The sequence below is a fragment of the Neopelma chrysocephalum genome, unplaced genomic scaffold (genome assembly GCF_003984885.1).
Source record: "Neopelma chrysocephalum unplaced genomic scaffold, ASM398488v2 Primary Assembly neopelma1_96710, whole genome shotgun sequence".
NCBI classification, from domain to species: Eukaryota; Metazoa; Chordata; class Aves; order Passeriformes; family Pipridae; genus Neopelma; species Neopelma chrysocephalum.
The window spans coordinates 699,658-722,164 of NW_020925354.1; the positions used below are offsets into that span (position 1 = coordinate 699,658).

Consider the following 22,507-nt stretch of genomic DNA (forward strand, 5'->3'; position numbering starts at 1 on the left):
TAGAATGTTTCCTTTAAAAAATCACATGCTGTTTTAAAGATCTATTGATTCCCCTCTGCACATCTCAAGGTAACAAAGTTACTTTGTAGTTGACCCAATAATATAACAAAGATCTCCCACGCACTGGATTTACCAAGAAGCCTGTCAGTATTTTTGAGTGAAAACTGAAACATTGTTGAAGGTCTTGAAATAATAGGGATAAATGGTATGTAAATACATACGCTTAATAACCACACACTGTAATTACACAATAATCCCATTTTTCTTCCAAATTACTTGTCAATAAATCTTTCTCACTGCACTATAAATTCCAAGGTCATGGACAGAGGTATTTATTAGTATAATTACAGTGCAGCAATAAAAGCATTAAGCTTTTAGATCCCAATATTGTTACATTTATTCTCCCCTTCCCCCAAGGGAGGCAAATAGTTCCTACAAATGGAATACCCAGAAAATCTTGAAAGTTGCTTTTAAAAGACAATTAAAATGCTCTGGTTCATGCAATTACTTTATTCAAGTTTTCCTTTTTCTCTATACAAACTTTAACAGAATGTCAGATTCAACTTTTTTTTTAATAGCATAGTGCAGCAAACAGACTCAGGATAAAAAGTATTCTCTGAAATAGGCAATGTTACTACACTGTAAAGTCTAAAGTGTTCTAGATTTCATTGTGTGCCAGTCAGTAATATAGTGGACCCAAAAAACCTAGGTCTTAACCATCTGTGGAGAAGTAACTTGTAGACCAAACTATTAACACTTGTTTCCACACAGTTTCATTATTCCCAGGCACTGTTCCACCTGTGTTGGCTACTCGTCATCTTCCACAAAACACCAGAAGTGCACTTAAGTGCATGACTCCAAAATGACTATCAAAATCAGACTAGCATGTCTACTGAATCAGACTACTGATCAGCATGATCAAACTTATCAAACTTATCCCACAATCTCCTACAGAAGGGTAAACCTATCCTTACTTGGAAATTAACTCCTGGTCATAACTAGTTTTCAAAGATTAACCAAAGTAATGTTATGAAATCATGACTTGTTCCAGTGTTCTATCTCAGTGTCTAAATTACATCAAAATTGTTTTAATGGTGAGAGCACTTTCCTCAGTTATCTTAAACTCTTCAACATGTTCAAAATAAAATCACGGAATCACAGAATCTTCTAAGTTGGAAGGGACCCACAAGGATTATCGAGTTCAACCCTCAGCTGTGCAAAGGACCATCCCCAAGAGTCACACCATGTGCCTGAAAATATCATCCAAACACTTCTTGAACTCTGTCAGGCTTGGTACTGTGACCATTTCCCTGGGAAGCATGTTCCAGCACCCAACCACCCTCTGGGTGAAGAACCTTTTCTAATATACAACCTAAACCTCCCTTGACACAACTTCAGGCCATTCCCTCGGGCCCTGTCACTGGTCAGCATAGAGAAGAGATCATTGTCTACCCCTGCTCTTCCCTCAGGAGGAAGTTGTAGACTGCAATGAGGTCTCCCCTCAGTCTCCTCTTCTCCAGGGTCAATAGACCAAGTGACCTCAGTTGGTCCTCATACGGCTTCCCCTCAAGGCCCTTCACCATCTTTGTTGTCCTCCTTTGGACATGCTCTAACAGCTTAATGTCTTTTCAGTATTGTGGTGCCCAGAACTGCACACAATGTTCAAGGTGAGGCCGCACCAGAGCAGAGCGGGACAATCACCTCCCTTGGCCATTTGGACGATACTCTCAGGCACATGGTGGGACTCTTGGGGATGGTCTTGTGCAAGGCTAAGGGTTGAGTCCCTTCCAACTCAGCATATGCTGTGATTCTGTGATATTTACATCTGAACTAGATTCCACATAAATGCAATAAACTCCCAATTCCTTTCATCCTTCTTCCAACGTAAAGTAGAAGCTATTTGAATACTATTTTATTATTTTCTTGCTATACAAAGATAGCAAATAATTTACCTGAACAATATTCCTTCAAACAGCCAATAAAACGTTGTATAGTAGCATAACTTTTAAAAAAAACAAAACCCAAAAAATGCGCACCTGGTATGAATACGTATTCTAATTCCAAGGTAAAACCTTAACATTGCTCAAATTAAAATGAATTATTACCAACATTCAACTTGCAAAACTGGACAAAAGAAGAAATGTAGAGGAAGAAAAGGAAACCATAACACAACAGTAATGTCAATATCCTTTCAAAATAAGAGCTTCCCATTAAATTATGTTTGTGTGCCTTATACTGCAACATTTTGGTGTTGTACTGACCTTCATATTAATGCAAACTCATAAAGAGTTCATAAGTACAATTTTAACTTTATTCTTTCTCCCATTCCGCTCATTACTTATGTATTTTTCAGAAAGCTTGACTCAGAACAGTTAAGGCAGACCTTCAACAACTTGGGTGATATTTGCTTGGTTGCTTCATTGACTATGGCACAAATACAATTCTAAAGGCCATGTACTGACTTCATACGCTCCAGACTACTCATGCTCATACTGATGAATGTTCTAGACACAGAACAAAAAAAATACACAGACCTAACAACCTGCCTAGAAATAAGTTAGTTCAGGGATCTAAATTACTAATGAGGTGATCTCTAAAGTGGAAAAAGAATAGGGCAATCCTTGGACCCTGAATCTTAGAAGCTAACTAGAGAAGCAAAACTAGTAGAGTTGTGCATAACATAAAGATCTGCTTTCAAAGCGCTAAACAGAAAAGAGTACAATTATTTATTTCTAAGAGAAGATTTAATGCAGTAAGATAATAAAGTAGACAGTAAGACAATAAATCAAACTAACCAACGGTGAAGGGCCTTGAGGGGAAGCCCTATGAGGAGCGATTGAGGTCACTTAGGCTATTCAGCCTGGAGAAGAGGAAATTGAGGGGAGACCTCATTGCAGTCTACAACTTCCTCCTGAGGGAAGAGCAGGGGTAGACAATGATCTCTTCTCTATGCTGACCAGTGACAGGGCCCGAGGGAATGGCCTGAAGTTGTGTCAAGGGAAGTTTAGGTTGTATTGATGCCTGCTCAGCTGGTGTTAAGAAAAAATTCAGGAGCCGTAAGCTGGGGTGAGATAAGGAAAGGATTTAATTATGCCAAGGCAAAAGATGTTACACAGTGCGCACGCGCCGGGCTGTGCCCGACATGTTACATCTATAACAATATCTGGCCAATCCCAAGTGTGTCCACCCTCTAACTTTTGGCCTGGTCCACCCCCTGGCCCGCCTCTCGGAATTGGGTCTGGGGTGCTTTTTGGGACCCCTTCTTCATCAGTCTTCATCATCTTCAGCGTACAGAGAGCAGGGTGACCCAGTTCTTTGACTCTGTCCTGCGGTTTAGGCCAAGATACAAGCGTTCTCCAAACAAGACAGGTTTGCCTTGACTAAAAGACTAAACATTTTCTACTAGATATGGGGGTAGGGTGATAGGGGGGGTATGGAATGGGGTGAGATGATTAAGGAATGTATAAACTAAAGGGTACTATGGGGAGGAGGGAGAAAGGGTTTCTAAAATCTACTTCTATTACCTATAAAACTTATAAGGTAGAAAAATAAGAAAATCATTATGTTGTAGATGTAGGTAGAGATTGGACAAAACTTTTGGGTTTTGTCCAGTCTCTAAGGGGGGACTGATGCCTTAAGCCCATAATGATTAGAAAAGGTTCTTCACCCAGAGGGTGGTTGGGTGCTGGAACACGCTTCCCAGGGAAGTGGTCACAGTACCAAGCCTGACAGAGTTCAAGGACCATTTGGAGAACACTCTCAGGCAGATGGTATAACTCTTGGGATTGTCCTGTACAGTGTTAGGAGTTGGACTTGATGATCCTAGTGGGTACCTTCCAACTCAGGATATTCGATGATTCTAACAAACCATAGAAGAGAAAAATTTAACATGAAATTTAAGTTTAGATATCTGAAATACAGATTGAGTAATACAAAGCAGACTGTACCACAGTTGTCTTCTTTTTCCCTTTGTGAAAAAAAGCTCTCAGGTCCAGTCCACAATGTATGCTATCTCAATGTCTTTCTATTACGTAAAGACAGTAGCTGCTAGAAGGAAGCCTAGGAAGCCCAACTCTTGGAAGACTAAGAAGTTAGTAGTAGTGAAAGTAATGTAACAGAGAAGGAGAGTGAACAGGCCTACTTATTTTACAAATAGTGTTAATGCAAACTGAAATATCTGACAATCCTCTTTAACCTGTAATTTATTGTAATAAGAAAACACATTACCTCTTTTGACTAAGAATAGGGCAGATGACAATACTTATCCATTCTTACCTATTTTATAAATTATTTAGGTGTTTAGAAATACAGAAACTAAAAAACAAAACAAAACAAAACAAAACAATAAACAAAAAACAAACCTCCCACATTTCATTAATGAATTACAAATTTTAGTTTCTAACCTATTCAGAAGGGAGCTTGCTTCTCTTTAACATGCTAAACTTCATTAATAAAAATTCTCTGTTAAGTTAGATGCTAATGGTAATCAGTTATACAGTTTTCTTTAAAGAACAGCCTTATATTTAACCAGGCAATGCACAGAAATGCAGTTTCTTGACAAAGTGACAAATTTTCAGAATCAATAGTATCCCTCAGTGCATCCAAGTCCTAACAATCTTTCCAACTGAGGATGTCAGATTTAAAAAAAAAAAAAATCTTCTTTCTCTTTTTAGTTTTTCTTACCGTCTTAAAGTGTTCTTACAGTCTTTGCTCTTCTACTTGAGAAACATGAAAATCACTTGGTCTTCCTCATATAAGTGAAGGCTTTTAGCCCTTCCATAGGTTAGAATTTTCAGAAATAGTTAACTATAAAACTGACTTCCAAAGTGTGTGTAATGGTATTAATAAAGGAAATTGTATATATATTTGAAATGGTTTTTCAGGAAAAATATGTGGCCATAAATATATGAAGAGGAAAAACAATGAAAAGCAGAAAATTGTGTACCACCTTCACCTGAAATCCACCCAAGAACTGAGAGCCTGCTCAGGGAAAAACATCCACTTCTGACAAATGTAGAAATCCCAATTGTGATCTGAATCTAATGAATTCAGATATGCCTGTTTAGTGAAGCATACTACATTTTCTGAAGAGAGAGTATGTATATAATGATTTGAATGACATAGCTATTGAAAATTAACACTCCAAACCTTCCCATCAGAAAACATTTTTCTATAACTGTTATTAAAGGACTTCGTTGAGATTTTTCCTCACTTATGCTGTCATAAATAAATGGCAGCTTCACTAAATTCAGCAAATTAAACAAACCCAATATTTAGGGCATCTTTTTCTAAAACATGTATTGAAGGCTATTTTGAAGCATATCAGTAGCAAGTTACATGATTTAACACATATTGCACTTGAGCGATCAACAATTTGTAGGACTTGATCCATAAACAGAACTTCAAAAATATATTATTTTTATTACAGGTACTAACATACCTAAAAGGAAGTAAATATACACACAGTGCCTGTCAAAAGGAAATAAAAAATAGCTCTACTGGATTAAGACCAGCTTGTATGAGGAATAAAAATTATGTCTGTTACTGATACCTGTTTAGCATTTGTGTAAAAGTTTCTCTTCAAAGACTAAGGAATCAGAACTACTGATTCACCTCATCTAAAAAAAAAAAAAGATGGTATAAAAGAGTTGCTAGTTCCAACTGACCTTGAATGTAATTGGCTCCTTTGGATGTCTCTGTGGTATATGCCATTAAGAAGATAAAAATATACAGGATTAAAATCTGAACTGATAAAGCTAAGAAATTGAGTATTACTCCTTTAATAAGCCTATTTTATGAAAGTACATGAATACCAAAATATCTCCTTACTGATTGCTGTTAAGTGTGAATAAGTTTAAAAATAAGCTATAAAAACTTAAAGTATTTAATATTTTAATTTTCCCCTTCTTACCTGCTAAGAATTATGAATAAAGAATTCAAAGCAAATTATTTTTACTCTAGTCCACCTGAACTCACTTGTATACCACCACATTCACCAAATTTTTATATACACTTAGTCTAGACTGATAGATTATTTTGTATTTTAAGACAAAGATGGAGGCATATTTTTTCTATTTTACTTTTTTTCAGTGCAACAGTTCTTTTTTTTCATACTTCTGTATTATTTAAGAGTTTGAAAACCTATACAATTGTAAGAGCACTGTCTTACAAGGTCAAGGTTGATTATTACAAAGATGAGATTGTTTCACTGTACTGTAAACTGAGAGCTAAAAACACTCACACGAAAAAACCGAAACATCTTAAGTCACAAAACCCAAGTAGCTAGGAGAAAAGGGTGTCTCAGTTAAAATGCCAAGGCAAAGACAGAGACCATTACTGCCTGTCATAAATAAAGTCATGAATAAAGTTGGATTGTGGTATACTGTGGGAGAGAAAATACCTTTTTTTTTTTTAATTTTAAAAACCGAAATAAATAGAGCTCAAAAAAAAAAAAGTTCTTTTACCGCTTGGTATCAAAGTAGTTTTATGTTAGACTGCTATTTGAATTTCAAAAGTACTTATTCAGCACAGATTTGAAACTGTAAAAAGCAATGATAAAAACTGAAGGTAAGAAGATGATTTAGGATGTATACATTACAAAATCATATACGCATGATTAAAAAAAAAAAATCAAGAACCACTAGATTATGAACGTGTGTTGCCATGCTACCATAAGTGATATTGTCTCCCTTCTTGTTACAGTCACAGATACAGGCTGCTACAACCACAATGCAATTCTGTGCTAACTATTGAAGTAAACCTCATGAAGAAATTAGGAGTTCTCTTAACTGAGGGACAGCACTCAAGTTTACAACTGGAATTCGGTTTAAAATTCCTCCATGGAAAGGATGAAGAATTATAAAGTAATGAACCAAATCGGTGTACTTGGAAGTTGTAAATTTCAGATTTAAGGTTTATTTTGTCAAGTTTCTTAGCCTCTATCCTATCTCAACAGCTATTTTATTCCATTGCATTGTATCTTTAAAGCTCTCAGAAATAATCAAGCATTTTATACTAAACCAAGTTATTCCAGCAGCAAACAACTGCTAAAGGATTGCAGAATTAGGATGCATTTTTAGGATCTTGACTGTTTCAAAAAAGTTTATAACTAGCCTTTAATTAATAAGAAACAGAATCTGCAAAATCTAATTCAATATCCAATAATCTATGTAATATAGTTGTTTAAAACTTCATACTATATTTTAATTGCCTACAATTGACTTCTTGTTTCATTTACTCTGAACAACTGAAAAGATGTATTTCAGATGAAGTAAAACATGGTGAAATATCACGTGTTAATGTAAACAGTAGACTGCAATAAAGATTTCAAACAGTATCTGTCTTCTATTCCTTCCTTTCTGTTTGATACTAGTATCCACTTAAAAAATCTTGCATCAAGTGTTTGATTTCTTTGAGAAATACAAGACTAATGCCTTATATATACTGCAGTTATATCAGAAACAAATAGCAACAATATTAAAAAGCAACCTAATGTAAAACATTAAACAACTTTATTCTTCCATTGAAATGAAACACCTAAAGTTAGATGAGAGAGAAAAAAAGCCACAAAACCCAACTGGTAAATAGGAAATGTCACTGTCTTTCATGAGGTAAGGCATTTTTAATAATAATACCACTAATGAAAACCGTCCTTAATAAATTTAACATCCTTCAGCATCTTCCACTGTGTATCACCTCAAATCTCAACTCTGCTGCAAGTCACCCTCCTTTACACCCATTTTTATTGCTATATTCTCAACAGTGGTTTATGAGATTTCTACTAGTGTCATAGCTTGAATTTTTTTTTGTTCTCCTTCTGCTTCTTGACATTTCTTATTACTTCCTCCCTAAATCTTCCTCAGAATCACAAGTTCTTCTATTTCTCAAAATATGGGTGAAGTAGTCTTATTTGCTCAACTGTCAATTCACAGAAGAATACTGGGAGATGGAAAGACAGTGGTAAGGATGAAGAGCAGACGCAAGCAGCAAAGCTTGCTTTAAATAAAAAATAAATAAAGCTGCAGAGCTTAGGTCACCAGATATTGGCTTGATATCACAAAGTTTCTTCTCTTCCCATGTTACATGTCCAGCTGGTTTCAAACCTCTAATATTCTCCCTGTTCCTTCATTTGCTATCAGAGATTCTGATAACAACATCTTTTCCCTCATTACTCATTATGTCTGCAGAAAATTCTAAATCCTGATGAAAAATGATTTCTCTTTATTGTCACCTAGCATATTCCAAACGGACAAATGCATTCTCTACTCTGAGATTATATTGAGGAAACGGCTAATTCAGGTTTTAAATACTATTATGAACTCTATCAAAAATCAAGCTAACCCTGTATTTCTTCATTAATTTTTCCTATGAATTGCAAACACCTCATGATAGCTAGAATTGCTGTCTCTTATGTCTCCTGTAAATTTCAGACACTTCACAGATTACATATATTGGCATACGCTCAGTTCCAAAAGCAGAAAAGTGATATTATACCTTTAAGTATCATTTTGAAAGTGTTTTCTGAGTACTCTAATTTTGAAAGTGTTTTCTGAGTACTCTAAAATTCCAATGGACTAAGTAGTATGTGCGCATTTACTCCTATAATTTTATTTGCACAAGAACTGTAACATTTGGTTTATTTACCAAAAGGTAAATTTCGGGTGTCTAATTCAGATGAATATTCATCTTACCTTTACAGATTCACTTAACACTTGGGTTTTATCTGCCTCTTCACTGGAGTGCAATTCTAGTTTATTATTTAACTCCTGTAGCTGTTGTGCTTGTTCATTCAAAAGCAATTGTGCCTGATGCTCCCGATACAATGCATTATTTAATTCTTCACATACACTTTCAAACTTGTCATGGGTGATCAATTTCTGTTAAGAGAAATAAATTGTGTTTGATCGTGTAACTATGTTCACTTGTATACATGCTTGACTTTCTAAGTTCCACTTGCAAACATATCAAATTCTAAAACAAAAGCATGCTAAAGATTATTATTATTTAGGTTAGGTTTTTTAACTGAAAGACAGACCACGAGGCAATAACAGGGCAGACAACTATATTCACTGTATTTTTTGAAAACAGCATTCAGGCTACTGTAACAGTATGCATTCATGATTCCATTCAAATTAGTACTCTAGGTTGTAAAGAAACAATATTTCAAAGGAAATATGCAGATCAATGTCCCACATTTTAGTGCATATTTTGTTAACTCTTGTAAACATCTTCCTGGACTCTTTCTCCCCTCCCAGAAATGCTCCAGAAAGATGAAATAGTTCTCTAAAGAAAATTGTTGTCCACACTTAAATGAAAACCTAAACTGTGACAATTTTCTCTAACTATCCTAGAACTGTAAGAAATAAAACCCATTACGAGCAAAACTGAAGATGACTGGATATAATCTTGTTTGTTTGAAAAAAAAACCCACAACATTTTACCAGCTAGGAACAGGTAAGAGAATGGATGTGACATAAACTGTTAAATATTCTCTGTTTGGAAGTGTTTTGATTGGGATACATTGATGGTTCTACCAACTAGACTTCAGTATCAACGTTGGGCACAGCTACAGAAAATGCTGACTATTCTGGGATACAACTGTTTCAGTTGTACTGTGCACCTGTAGAGCATGTATAAGAATCCTTATCCATTCACCTTCTCAAATAGCTCCAATGGGAGTTCAGTTTTGAACTGAAGAAAATATGCTTAGTAGGAAAGGTGCTTCGTGAACCTCCAGCATGCTAAAGCAAGACAAGTTTCTTTCTCTCCATGGATTGAAGGCACAGTTCCAAAAGTATGACAGGGATCAAACTGACAACCCACCACATGGCATCAATCCCTCAGTCACCGCATCCATTTCTCTCTATACTGTGATTTCAAGCAGTTAAGGAACCTTTTTGTTGTGTCTTCTCACTCCTGTCATCAGTGCTATTTACAGGTTAGTGAACCCATAAGGAAAGTCATCAGTGATAGTGAAGAGTCAGAGGAATTTGGCACACTAAAATTTGTATTGACTAGCTTAGGATACAAACCAGAGTCAAAGATACAGCAAAATGTCTATCATAACATTCAGCAATATCCATGCAAAGTTTATAAACTTCTCATGAACGTACTTACTGAATACCCTCATTCCAGCTGACTTTACTCTGTTGAAGTGAAATCTAAAAATCCTTTTTGGGTATATAAATCACATCAACATTTCAAACATATGGAAGAAAACCTGGGTTGCTGAAAACCAAACATGTAATTTACACAGAATACTTCATTGTACAAATCAAAAAGAAATCTTATGGAGGAGAGATATTTCTGAATACACCTGACTTCCAGTTCAGTGATATTTATTAGGAAAGTTTTCTGGAAAATTCTTTTACTAGGAGAATGATTTTATATTTGTTTTTCAAAAGAACACATACTCCCCCCCAAAAAAAAAGTGTAAAAAGGAGGATTTCTTATAAGCAGTCTCCTCTAAATCAAATATACCTACTTGCTTAAGCATATTTAATTGCTCTTGCAGGTCCTGGGTTTTGTCAGCTTCTTTCTTCATCTCACTGAAATCCCATTTGAATTCTGCAAGTTGTAGACGCAGTGAGTGGCGTTCCACCTCTGCTGTATGAAGTCTTTGTGTAAATTCAAATATTTGCTTCTGCAAGGATTCTATGTTTTTCTGTGAGTAATCAGAAATAAATTAATGTACTATGTACCATGTATTTTAGCAATAAAATAAATCACATATAATACCCAAGCAAAGTAGACAAAGCTCTCATCTTGTCCTCCATCTCTAAAAGACACATCTGAGTGTAAAAATGTGAATCTGTATCACCTACTCTTGGGGGTTACTGAAAATTCTGTTTTCAAGGAAGTACCATTTTCATATACGGCCCAAATAAAAGACTGATTATTTGAGAAAGTTTATCCTTTCATTTTGGTTAAAAGGAAGAAGGTTATCTTTACTGAAAGACAGAACACCAAGCAGGAGAAAATAGAAAAGAAAAAAAAGAACCTTAACATTCACCGAAAGCCACAAGCCAGTTTGTTCTTATAAAGCAAATATAATTTTGATAGAACTTTTAAAAAAAATTTCTTGTATACATCAAATCTTTTCTTAAAATTCTTTGACAATAAAATAAAAGAACTATCCATGCCCTAATGCTTCTACTGGGTGTTACGAATCAGCTTCTAATAGTTGACTTCAATGTAACAGACTCATAAACAGTCTGAAACGAAATTAATGGTACTATCAAGGCAGCTTCATCATAAGACTTTTTATGAATCTACTGCTTACGTGAAGTAGCACTATAAATATGCATACCATACTGGATAGTCTGTCCCACAATCCAGCTTCCAGGGCCCGGGTATTTATTTTGTGAAGTCCATGAGCCAGACTGCGTACCAAAGAGTCTTTCTCCAGACAAATAATGCACTTGCTGTGGTCTAATGGAACTGTCTCCATTATTACATTCAGCTTGTCCATAAGTTTTGAAAAGGAGTTCCTGGCTGCACTTACAAGTAACTTCGTATCTTAAAAAAACAAACAAACAAACAAACAAAAAAGAAACATCAAGTAGGTTATTAATTTCAGTTCCTTTCAGTGAAAAAAAAGCAACAACAAATAACATCTTTAAAATATTCAGTAGGAAATTTCTATTAAAGATTGGAAGACTGAGTTCACAGGAATATCTCAGAGAGACATAGGACAAATTGTGTATTTAGCAATGAAAATTCTACTCTTATCACTGTTTGAATGGAAGGGTAGAAAAGGATTCTAAAGAATAGGATTCATTTGCCAAAGACTATTTTTCCAGTTGTTACCATGTTCTTCTCCAATACTATACTTTCTTAAGACTTTCTTTGGTGTTCTAATTTTGTAATTCAGAAAACATGCAAGACGAATGCATGCAAATGCAAGTCAGGTGAAGTAAGTCAGATGCGATAACACATAGTAAATCACTTTATCGCAATATTTACAATGCAAATTTCTGAGGGTTTCCGGGCTCCTCTTCCCTCCCCTCTACAGATGTCTAAGTCATTTGCTGTTCAAAATTAGTGAGGCTTGGTACCTTAACACCGTACTATTTATATTCTGAGACAAGAGAATATAATTTACCTTATTCCAAGGCAATTAAAATTTTACAGCTACAATTACTTATTTTCCCATAGGATTTTGGTAATCATCCTTCTCATATAATGGACTTAAGGCCCCAGCACACCCAACATGTCCTGCTTACTGCTAGATTCGTCAGGTCTGTAATTAATAATTGTGTTTAATGTTGATAAATAAAATTGTCAGTGCTCCTTCCACTAATTGGTATTCCAGATAACAGTTAATAGGTTTATTTATGCCTTAATAAAAGTCTTGTAATTTAGTTTTCCCTCAGCTAGACAGGTCTTAATCTGTCATTACTTGTCTTATGATACTATCAGTGTAAGATGACAAGCATGGAAGAGCTTATTTACATTCAGTAGTACAGCAGATCTCCTGTTGCTGCAGTGAACTAAAGTATTTACTTAAGATTATAAGCAGAAAAAAATAACCACAGCTTAAGTTAAAAAAGTTTTTTTTAAAGATTGTAAAGAAAAAAAGTCGAAGATTAAAAGCACAAAAACATGTTTATTAATATTTTTATATTACAATTTTCACCATAAAGATCATTTACACAAGGTGAAATTTATCTATAAGCAAATAACAAAAAGAAAAGCACTTGATAAAGTCAAATATTCCATTTTTAGAGCCATTCTCCTGCTTGGTTTTGAAATACCACCATTCCAATGATTCCAGTGCTCAAATGGAGTATCATTTTTGAATACACATTTTCTATAAACCCAGCTACTAGTAGATCTGTCTTTTCTTCATGACTATGATAGCATTCTTCCTATTCATCTTTAAAGTTAAAAATCTTATGAGGCATTTTTATCTTGCACTTCAACTAACAATACATCCTTTGAAATAAAAAAAAAAACATTCTTTTCATACCCAGAAAAAAACCTGATATTGTAATGCTCTGTCTACGCTGGCCAAGAGTCCTCTCTTTTCCTTATGCTTATGGTTCTCTACTACTGATCACAAAAAAGAAAAACCTGCCTTCCTCAATTCAACTCTTATCACAGATTATCCTGTAATAGTTGTCAGTCACCTTCAAAGACCATCTCTTTACTCCAGTCATGATACATTCACTAGTTTGAATGTTTAATGAAACTAACCTAAAATCAAAAGTAGAACATTTATATGGCTTTCCATGTAAAAAACTCTGCCATGATTTTTGATAATTATCAAAACAAGGACATCATCAATGAGCTCCTGTTCCTTCATTTTTCCTAGTATTTCCACTTGCTATCTCAGTTTATAAGATTGTCTACCTGTCAGAAAACACAGTATTTCTCCATATGTGCAGCACCTAGCATGGCAGCCCCTTTCCCTATGGCTAGAATCTCACCTTTAACTTAAATTTAAAATAACAGTTCATACAGCTGTGTAGTAGCAATTTGAAATGATCATTCTACTTCACAATCAGGATTTCCACTATTCAGTAGAGTTCAGCATCCACAACTTAAGGTACCTTCTTGGGATAGGGACTAATCTTTATCTCCTCTATTTTTTTAATGAAGAGTAGCTTGGAGTAAATACACAGAAATATGCTGAAGTAAGTTACTGACGGCTTTGAAAGACAAAATGAGAAGTTAATACAATTCCACAAGGAACTGTATCCATAATAATTGGGAAGAGAATACACTGTTTAAATATATACATTTTACGTACTTGCCATGAAGGAAAAAGGAATTACAATAAAACCATTAAATTACGTACCTTATGATGAGTATCAGAATTAATTAACACAAATAAATGTATATCGCAAAGAGTAATTAGGTCATATAAAATAAATAAAGAAAAAGACAATGAAAAGTGTCAAATCTTACTTCACTGACATGAAAAAACAATTCTTGTTTACTCTGTTTTGGTCAAATTGAACAGTCAGCAAGATTAACTTAGTACTATGAAAGACTAAAATGTTCATGTCAAGCTTCAAAAGTTTTGTATATGTAACAGTTGACGATATGTATTGAAAAAGCTTGGCCTTTACTTTCTCTGGTTTACCACAGTACAGATGCTGTTCTAACAAACCTAGAAAATTAACCTTACAAAAAACCAAATTAAAACCAGAAAACTCCAACACTGTAATGAACTTGTATCGAAATTGAAGCTAAGAGATCATTCCGAGACATGTTAGAATGAGAACCAAACTAACAAACACTATGCAGGGAAGTGAACATCAATATCAAACCAAAACCACATATTTAAAAGTTAAAAGATCAAGAAATGTGACTCGAATCACCAGGGCGCACAAGCCTAAATGTTCCAGTATTATCTGAGTGATCTGGATTTGGTTTTTTTCAACTGCCTCAAATGCCTCCTCAGAATCTAGGCATCTTTAAACATAATTTTTAAGACACTGAACCATTCCATCTTGTCGATACAGATAGCACCTTCCTGTACCTACTTTGTCCTGTGATGTGCAGCCTAATCTGGAACTGTCATTATTTAAAGATCTGAAGAGACCATATGCCTCTCCGATTGCCTATTCACAGTTTTAAAAAATTCCAAATTCTTTTATGTCAGTCTGAAGGTTTAAGTCCTACTTAAAATATCACTTATAGAACATAAAATAATTTTCTAAGTGTGGAAGCTTTCATTCTAATATATTCCTTCAGAGCCTAATTACTCCAGTACTTCTGGAAATTTCATGTCAAACTTTAAATTATTTATTACTATTTTTTGAACCAAAGATTCCTGGGAGACTTTTGATCTCAGGAGGAACAGAACTCCAAGTAATACACAAGCAGTTAGAGCCTGAGGTTCTGTGCAAATAACTTTAAATAGAGATAAGATATGAAAGAATCACCAAACTGACTGTGGCCATAACATTCTCAGCTTGGCTTTTCCTAATTCTCAAAAATCAAGCCTCTGTTGAGTGCAGAGATATCTAGTAAATTGAGCCCACCAGAATTCTCATATACTTCCAATTGGCAAAATATCATGATGTTTAGGGTATTCTAACTAGTCACTTCAGCACATCTGTGCTGCTGATGAGTTTGTCTTGATTCTTTTTCAATTTGCTGTTCCTACACAACACTCTATACACAGGCACATTTGCATGACAAACCCTGTAAATATTCTGAAACAGGGTTCAAATTTTGCTTTGTAAGGATGTAAATTTAAGTTACTGAGAACAGAATGATCAAAGAGAGCACCTGAAATTGAATCAAAACACTTTTGATTCAATGGCAGTCTTCTAGTACCAGTTTACTGTCTAGGCTTCTGGGAAATGAATCACCTTCCCTCTATTATACTATTTCCCTTTATTCATATAAATTACCCCTCCTTTAATATCCTTTATTCTGTGACAGTAATGTTGGTACTTTAAAACTACAAGTTACCAGAGAACTAAGGATGGCAGCAATGCAGATGAACCAAGTAAAACCTTACATCAGTTCTCAGTGCAAATAAATTAAGAAAAATAGTTAACAGCTGGGAATTGTAAGGTGACATTTCCAGAAACTGATACTGCAATTTTCCATAGGCACAGTAGAATTCTATACAAAGACAGACTGAGAAAATTAGGGAATATAGACACAAATCTAATTAAAAATAAACTTAGAGAGGTAACGCAATAGAGACATAAAATAAGGACTGTGTCAATTGAGACTGTTTACACACTTCTAAAAGCACTCTTCAGCCTTCTGTTCCCATGACTCTACATACCAAAAGGATAAAGTATGATATCACCAATTAAAGAAAATTAATCTGTTCCAACACTATAAGTCTCAGGAGATTTGATCCAGAATAGTTTAGGTAAAACCCTAAAGATGCAAACGATGTTTTTTAATCTTCTACTACAAGAATATACTTTTAAAATTACCTGGTTTGTTAATAACATCCTGCAGCTCAGTGACAGAACCGATTATCGCAGCAAGGAGGTTAGAACTAGTAAACCAGCTGAGTTCTTCAACACAGTTAAGCTCTTCCTCTTCACAACCTGTGAAACAGAATTGTACCTAGCAACATTATAACTGAATAACTTAGATAAGGCACACTACTCTCCCCAGCTTTTTCAGACATTGACTAAGTACATAAGGGAAAGACTAATTCTTCTTTCAGAACAATTTAGGCTGTATTAAATATGCTTCCAGAACTACTAAAACCATAGTTTCTAGTTTGGAAAACATTTTTTATGCCATTTTTCCTTGTAGGGGGAAACATGAGCTGGTTTGGTAACAGAAAGTGACAAAAAGAGTACATAATCTCTAAAGAAAATTTAGAAATCCTACACTAGTACTTTACCTGAGTCAGTAAGCAATTTTTTTGTATTTTTCAGTAAGAAATAAACATTAAAAGTTATTAAAAAGAAAATATACCTTTTCAAAAAATATGCTGATGATTAATAATGTAGGAACATTTCAAGACATTTACCACATAGAGGAGATGTACCTAGTTCTGAAATCCATAACACAAATATCAAGGATATCAAACAGTGTGACTTCATGTCTGTAGTTGCAACTTTATTTGCAATGTTTAACGGCCTAAGCATTTCCTTTTAGAGGAAATTCCATTTGTCAAGTAATCTAAAAATCACAAATCCAGAAATTACATTTGTCAAAATGTCATTAAATTTGTCTTCACACTCCATTAATAGTAATATTACTATATGTTATTCTCTAACCATGAATACTTGATAGATTATGCTTGCCTTTAGATTCTCCTACACAAACTCGAATTCCAATGCCTTCTTTTAAGCCATTTGTCCAGGTGAAGAGGGAACTAGAAGATTGGGCTAAAACTTTAAGTCTCTTAGCTGCCAAAACTGCAATCACAGCTCTTCGGAATACATAAATCAGGCCTTGGAATTTTCTTTTCTTTATTTTTACTTCATTTTGACTGTTTTCTTCACCATCAGATAGAGCATGAACTAGGGTCCTAATCTTCTGGTTCACTAATTCATAAACGTTGACCTGATCCTGGAGAAGGTCTCTTTGGGAAGACATAGCACACAATTGGCCATAGAGAGGATACAGGGCACCTGCCAATAGCGCACAGGCTGCCAAGAGAGATGAATGCTCCTTCTGAAACTGTGTTAACGTATTTTCCACAGAAACATTTTCAAGGGCCAATTTCTCCTGACTTTTTTCAAGGACACACACTTTTTCCTTATTTTTCTCTGCTGTTTCGTGGTATTCCTGGGATAAAACGGAAAAAAACCAAACAAACAAAGCCAGAAGAAATATTAACAACAGATTTTTTTTTAAGCAACAAAATCATTAACAGTTAGCAATTATGCCCTCCAATTTCAGAAAGAACATTGCTCAACAAAGCAGAAAGAAAGTTAGTGTAAGGGAGAGAAAAAAAATAAGGAAGACTCTGGAATATAAACCTTGACAGATTGGCAGCAGCTGGAAAAGGGGAAGTAAAGGTGATCTCTTAATTACTTTGTAATCAACCCCCTACTTATATATTCACAGATTAATTATGTCTCATAAAGAATTGGGTTTTCAAAGGAACAGTGTAATACAGATATTTTTATTTTGACTAGTGTCATCACAGTTTTTCTAAGTTACAGAACATTTTTTATTTTCCTCTATATGCCCTGAAACAGGGAAAGAGGGAGACTTATCAAACTGGTGTAGCAAAATGAAGATGCTAACAAGTCACGGAATGCCAGGACTAAGGTTAGATTATGCAGATTGCAGTTCCTGTAAAGGAATCAAGACACTATGCCGAGAGCTCTAAGTCACTTCAGAGACTTAGACTGGCTTCTTGATGCATGAGAGCCCTTTGTGATTGGGAAGGTGACTACAGTTAAACAGGATCCACCGGTATTAGGAGGTAATAAACTTTAGGCATTGTTCACAAAGAACCCACAAGATCAAATTAAATGTGTATGCTCCATTTACAATCCATGGTCACAAAAAGGAAAACATGGATGGAACGACAAGCCCATATAATGAAGAAAACTGAGGATTATGCTAAGTTTCAGATATGTCTCTTAGAGCTACAGATATTTTTGTTAAAATGGTGTAATATTATTCCTGCTAGCAGTGGTCAAAAGAGAAGTAAAACGATATCATCCAGTCACATTCCCATGTGTTCTACTTGCTACATGTTCCAAGCAAGTGATGAGGGCGGTACCCTAGTTTCTTTTCCCTCCTCCATCCTGCAAGCACAACAGGATTAAAAAAATATACAGCTATCTCTAGAATGAAAATGGAAGCCTCTACACTATATCTTAGTCAAAATGTCAGTTCAAAATGTCTTTGACCAAATAAATATTTTAGCAGTTTTTTAGGAGTGAAACAATTTGTAGTGCTATTAAAATACTTAAAGTGATACAAAAATAGAGTAGGCCACTAAAAGATCTACTAATTTCAAAATGCAATTTACAGGCCACATATGTCACTTAATGCTAAAATTAAGTATGAACATGTACAATACTTTCAGTGCTACTGCATTATTTACAGTGTTTGATTTTTATAGATAAAAAACCCTGATAGCATGACTGGAAGGAACAGAAAAGGCAAGCCGAATTTAGAAAATATCTTAGGTTTCTGGCCATCACAGGTGAAACGCCAATATCTAAGTAAACAAACTGTGATCCCTGCAGGGCTCTTTGGAGCAATACCAACATTCAGTGCTCTGGCTAATTAATGCTTGTTTTTGTGCTTATGGTCATATGGTAATATGCAAAAGTAAATAAGACAATCTCTGACTTCAGAAATGTAAAAGTTTTGTAGGAAAATACACCTTCTTGCTTTTATTGGCTAATAATTCCTTTTGTCTTAAAACACACTGTTTCTAGTGTTTTCTTTAAAGCTTAAAAGCACAGGTTTTGAAAAGGACACATACTTCTCTTCCTAAACATTGGCAAGCTGTTTTCCTTTGGTGTTTGAGCTTTGACGGGCACCTCACTGGGTTGCAGAGCTTCACTGATTCCAAGAAATCTTAACAAAAATCAGGTGCTACTAGCAAAACTACTTTATATTACTTCTTATTGTGCCCTTACCCTTTATTCTGGCACGGAAACAGAACTGGAAACTAGAAATAAGATGACACAGGGACATAGAAAGGTTATCCTTTTGCAGCTCTGACTCAGCATGGCTGGCAGCACAAAGACAGTGCCTACCCCACATGTACTAAAGCTGTCCCCCAGGGAGGGCAAGCAACCAGAAGAACAATGAACAGAGCAGGCAAACAGGGCATGGGACGTCAGCCAGGGCACCATGATGCCATTTGCGCAGGTAGGGCAAGCAGGAAGGGCACTGAGGTGCTGCCAACTCAAGCACTTAGCTCAGTTGGTGATCATCACCCTCCCCGAGAGAGCTCAGGTGCACTGCCCACTAGGACAAAAGTTGCTTCCTGTGCACACACCACAAAGGACAGTGTGACCCAGACAGAGCATGAAACCATGCAGGGGTCCAGGTCAGAGGCTGCAGGAAATGCCACAGCCTGGCGCTGCTCTCAGAGGGCAGCAGAGAGAACAGCTATGTGAAATGCGATCAGGTCAATGATCTGCTTGGCCTAATGGCAGAGTTGAAAGATGGAGTAGAAAGAACAAGAAGTATTAGAAACTCGGAAGAAGAGATGGAGTGGTGGAGCCACACTCTACCATGCCTTAGACAAATGCACCAACTGTCCACTTCATATGAAGCAATGGATCCCCACCCTCTCAACACCAGGCAGAAGGAGGGGACCTTAGAGACTGAGGTGACTGGAAACAGGTTTCTGCTTGGGGTGGCAGGTGAATCCCCTCCCAAACTACCTCACCTTCCCGGGTGCCCTTATACAACAGGCATGAGACCCTGGAATCTTAGAACCAGGGAAATGAGAACATGAATGAGAGTCCATCTGGATTGGACAGATCATCTAGGGCAGGGCAGCCTACCTCCCCCATCATGACCTCCTCAATTAGAAAAAAAGAAAAGTAGTAGCAATTGTTTTGAGAGAAACGGAGGGCCCAGTATGCCAGCCAGACCCAACCCACTGGGAGGTGTGTTGCCTCCCTGTGGCCTGGGTAAGAGACATCACAACAAACTTTCCAGCCTGCTACAGCCCACTTATTATTACCAATTACTGGTTTTCCAAGTGGGTAGCAACAAAGTCCCAATAAAAAGGCTGCAGATGATCAAGAGGGATCTCAGGGCCTTGGGACAACTGGTCAATGGATCTGGACCACATATTGTGTTCTCTTCTGTCCCACAGTTTCAGGGAATGATGGGGCAAGAAACAGGAAAATCACACAGATGAACACCTGTGTGATTCACAGGTGTGATTCAAGACTGGAGTTACCACCAGAATTTGGGGGTTTTTGGACATAGGTCAGTTTATATGACACCGAGTCTGCTGACAACAAATGAGATCCTCTTGTCTCAAAGCGGAAAAAGAATCTTAGCTGAGAAGCCAGCAGGGTTCATTGAGAGTACTTTAAACTAGATTTGAAGAGGGATGGGGATAGAGCCAGGCTCAACAGACATAAGGTGTGGGAAGATGAAAACTACAGTGACCACCCAAAAAGCAAAAGGAGGCTTAAGAGGGGTGTAGTGGTTTGAACCAGGTTTTCCCCCTGAAACTAAGAAAGTGGTAACCCCCAGGGGGTGGTGACCCTTGGGGTTTGACCCAATCAGTGCTCCTGCAAAATATAAACATATCTCTAGACCGGAAAAGAAGAAGTTGTACTTGTTGTTAGAAGAAGAAGTGGCCATGTTGTAGAGCCACGAGGAGCCGGGGCGGGAGCCCCTGGGGGCTCTGCCCCCCCCCAGCCCCCAGCTGGGGTCATAGAAACTCAGAAACAGTGTCAGACTGGACTGAGATCTGTGACTTGAGAAGCTGAAGGAGTTTTCTCCACCAAGAGTGGGCAGACAGAGCAGCAGCAGAGACACCAGCGTCCGAAGAGCAGTGGCAAAGAGCCAAGCAGATAAGAGTAAGTAGCAGAGCTGCTGAGCAGGAAGACACAGAGATCTCTGATGGAGAGAGACAGAGAGAGGGTTTGGGTAAGAACTGAACAACCAAAACTCCCCAAACTCCCTGGAGACTCCTCTAAGAGAGAGGAGGATGATCAGACTCACTTGAAAGAGTCTTGGAGTGCAGTATGCACTGCAGAGAGGAGCTTAAGAAGCTCAGACTGTCCTGAGAGCTGAGCCAGGACGGCCAAAGGAATGTGTGGAGGGGGTGACCTTGGGCCCCCCCCCTCGCTGCAGCTTCAGAGAAGCTAGCAGCCATCTTGAGGCAGAGCACAGAAGCTCTGCAAGGGGCTTGAGTCCCCTGAAGATACCAGACCGTCACGAAGGCTTCTGCACTTCGTCGATATGACCGTGGTGGAGCAACCTTTGTCTGGGGTAACGCAGCCCACAGAAAGACCCTTCGTTTGCGTTGAGGGGCCGAGAGAGACTTGAAGACTCCCTCGTGTGTATTGGCAAAAGTCCAACGACTGCTGCTTCATGAAAGACACAGAGAGAGACACTGCTGCTCTAGAGAGAACTGCTGCTCAGAGACTGGAAGGGGTCTTTTCTTCTTCTTCCCTCCTGGACTTTTATTTGGAAGGGAGAAGAGATTTGGCCCATTGTAAATATTATATTGTCATGGTAGAGATAGAGTTAAGATTGTATGTAATGTATTATACTATTTATTTATGTGTACAGTCACTGTAATATATTCCTTTACCCCCCATTTTGAGTCTTGTGTTTTTGTCTGGAAAACCCATTGGGTTGAGATGTGGGAGGGGGGCTAAGAATCAGGAATTGGATTTTGGGCTCTAAAACCATGACAAGGGGATACCTCCAGTGAGTACAAACACCCAAAGATGTAACCACAAGACAGGACTTAGGGGTGTCCCTCTGCACACCCACTGGGATATCGACATAATCAAATACTTCTATAAAGTTCTTAAACACCAATGCACACAGTATGGGGATCAAACAGGAGGAACAAGAGATCTTCGTGCAGCCACAGGGCTTTGAGTCTCATTGCAATTACAGAGATGTGCTGGGATGGCTCACGTGACTGAAATGTTGTTATGAAGGGCTACATATTGTTTAGGAGGCTACATATTGTTTAGGAGAGACAGACCAGGAAGGCACAGGTGGTGGAGCTGCCCTCTGTGTGAGGCAGCACTTGGAATGTATCAAGCTCCATGGATCCCAGGGAGGGAAAGTCTTAATTTAGTATTTGCAAATCCAAAGTCAGTCATAAATTAGAAATCTGTCTTCTTGATAGTTTAACACTGAATGGTAAAGAAGACAAACTGGAACATGGGATGGAAAAGAGATTTTTGAATCACCTAAGTGTATACAGAGATTGCACTACCTAGATTACACACTACCAGTTTGCACTACTCCAGCTGTGTTAGAAAACATGCCCAGACTTTTCTAAGGGAAAACAATTCCCTTTTAGAAACTCAGTAGTCCTGTACAGCAAGTTGATAGGTAAAGGTTTTTTCCAAAAGACATGCTTAATGTGTGCTCCACAAAA

General features: G+C 36.9%; 1 protein-coding gene across 1 annotated transcript in view; it reads right to left on the reverse strand.

Moving 5' to 3' along the window:
• CCDC171 (coiled-coil domain containing 171) overlaps positions 1–22,507 on the reverse strand; it is a 157,398-nt gene that overhangs the window by 68,504 nt on the left and 66,387 nt on the right. Inside the window, 5 exon segments of the mRNA XM_027709201.1 lie at positions 8,691–8,876; positions 10,484–10,663; positions 11,309–11,517; positions 15,912–16,028; positions 16,740–17,226. Coding sequence (XP_027565002.1) covers positions 8,691–8,876; positions 10,484–10,663; positions 11,309–11,517; positions 15,912–16,028; positions 16,740–17,226 — 1,179 coding nt within the window.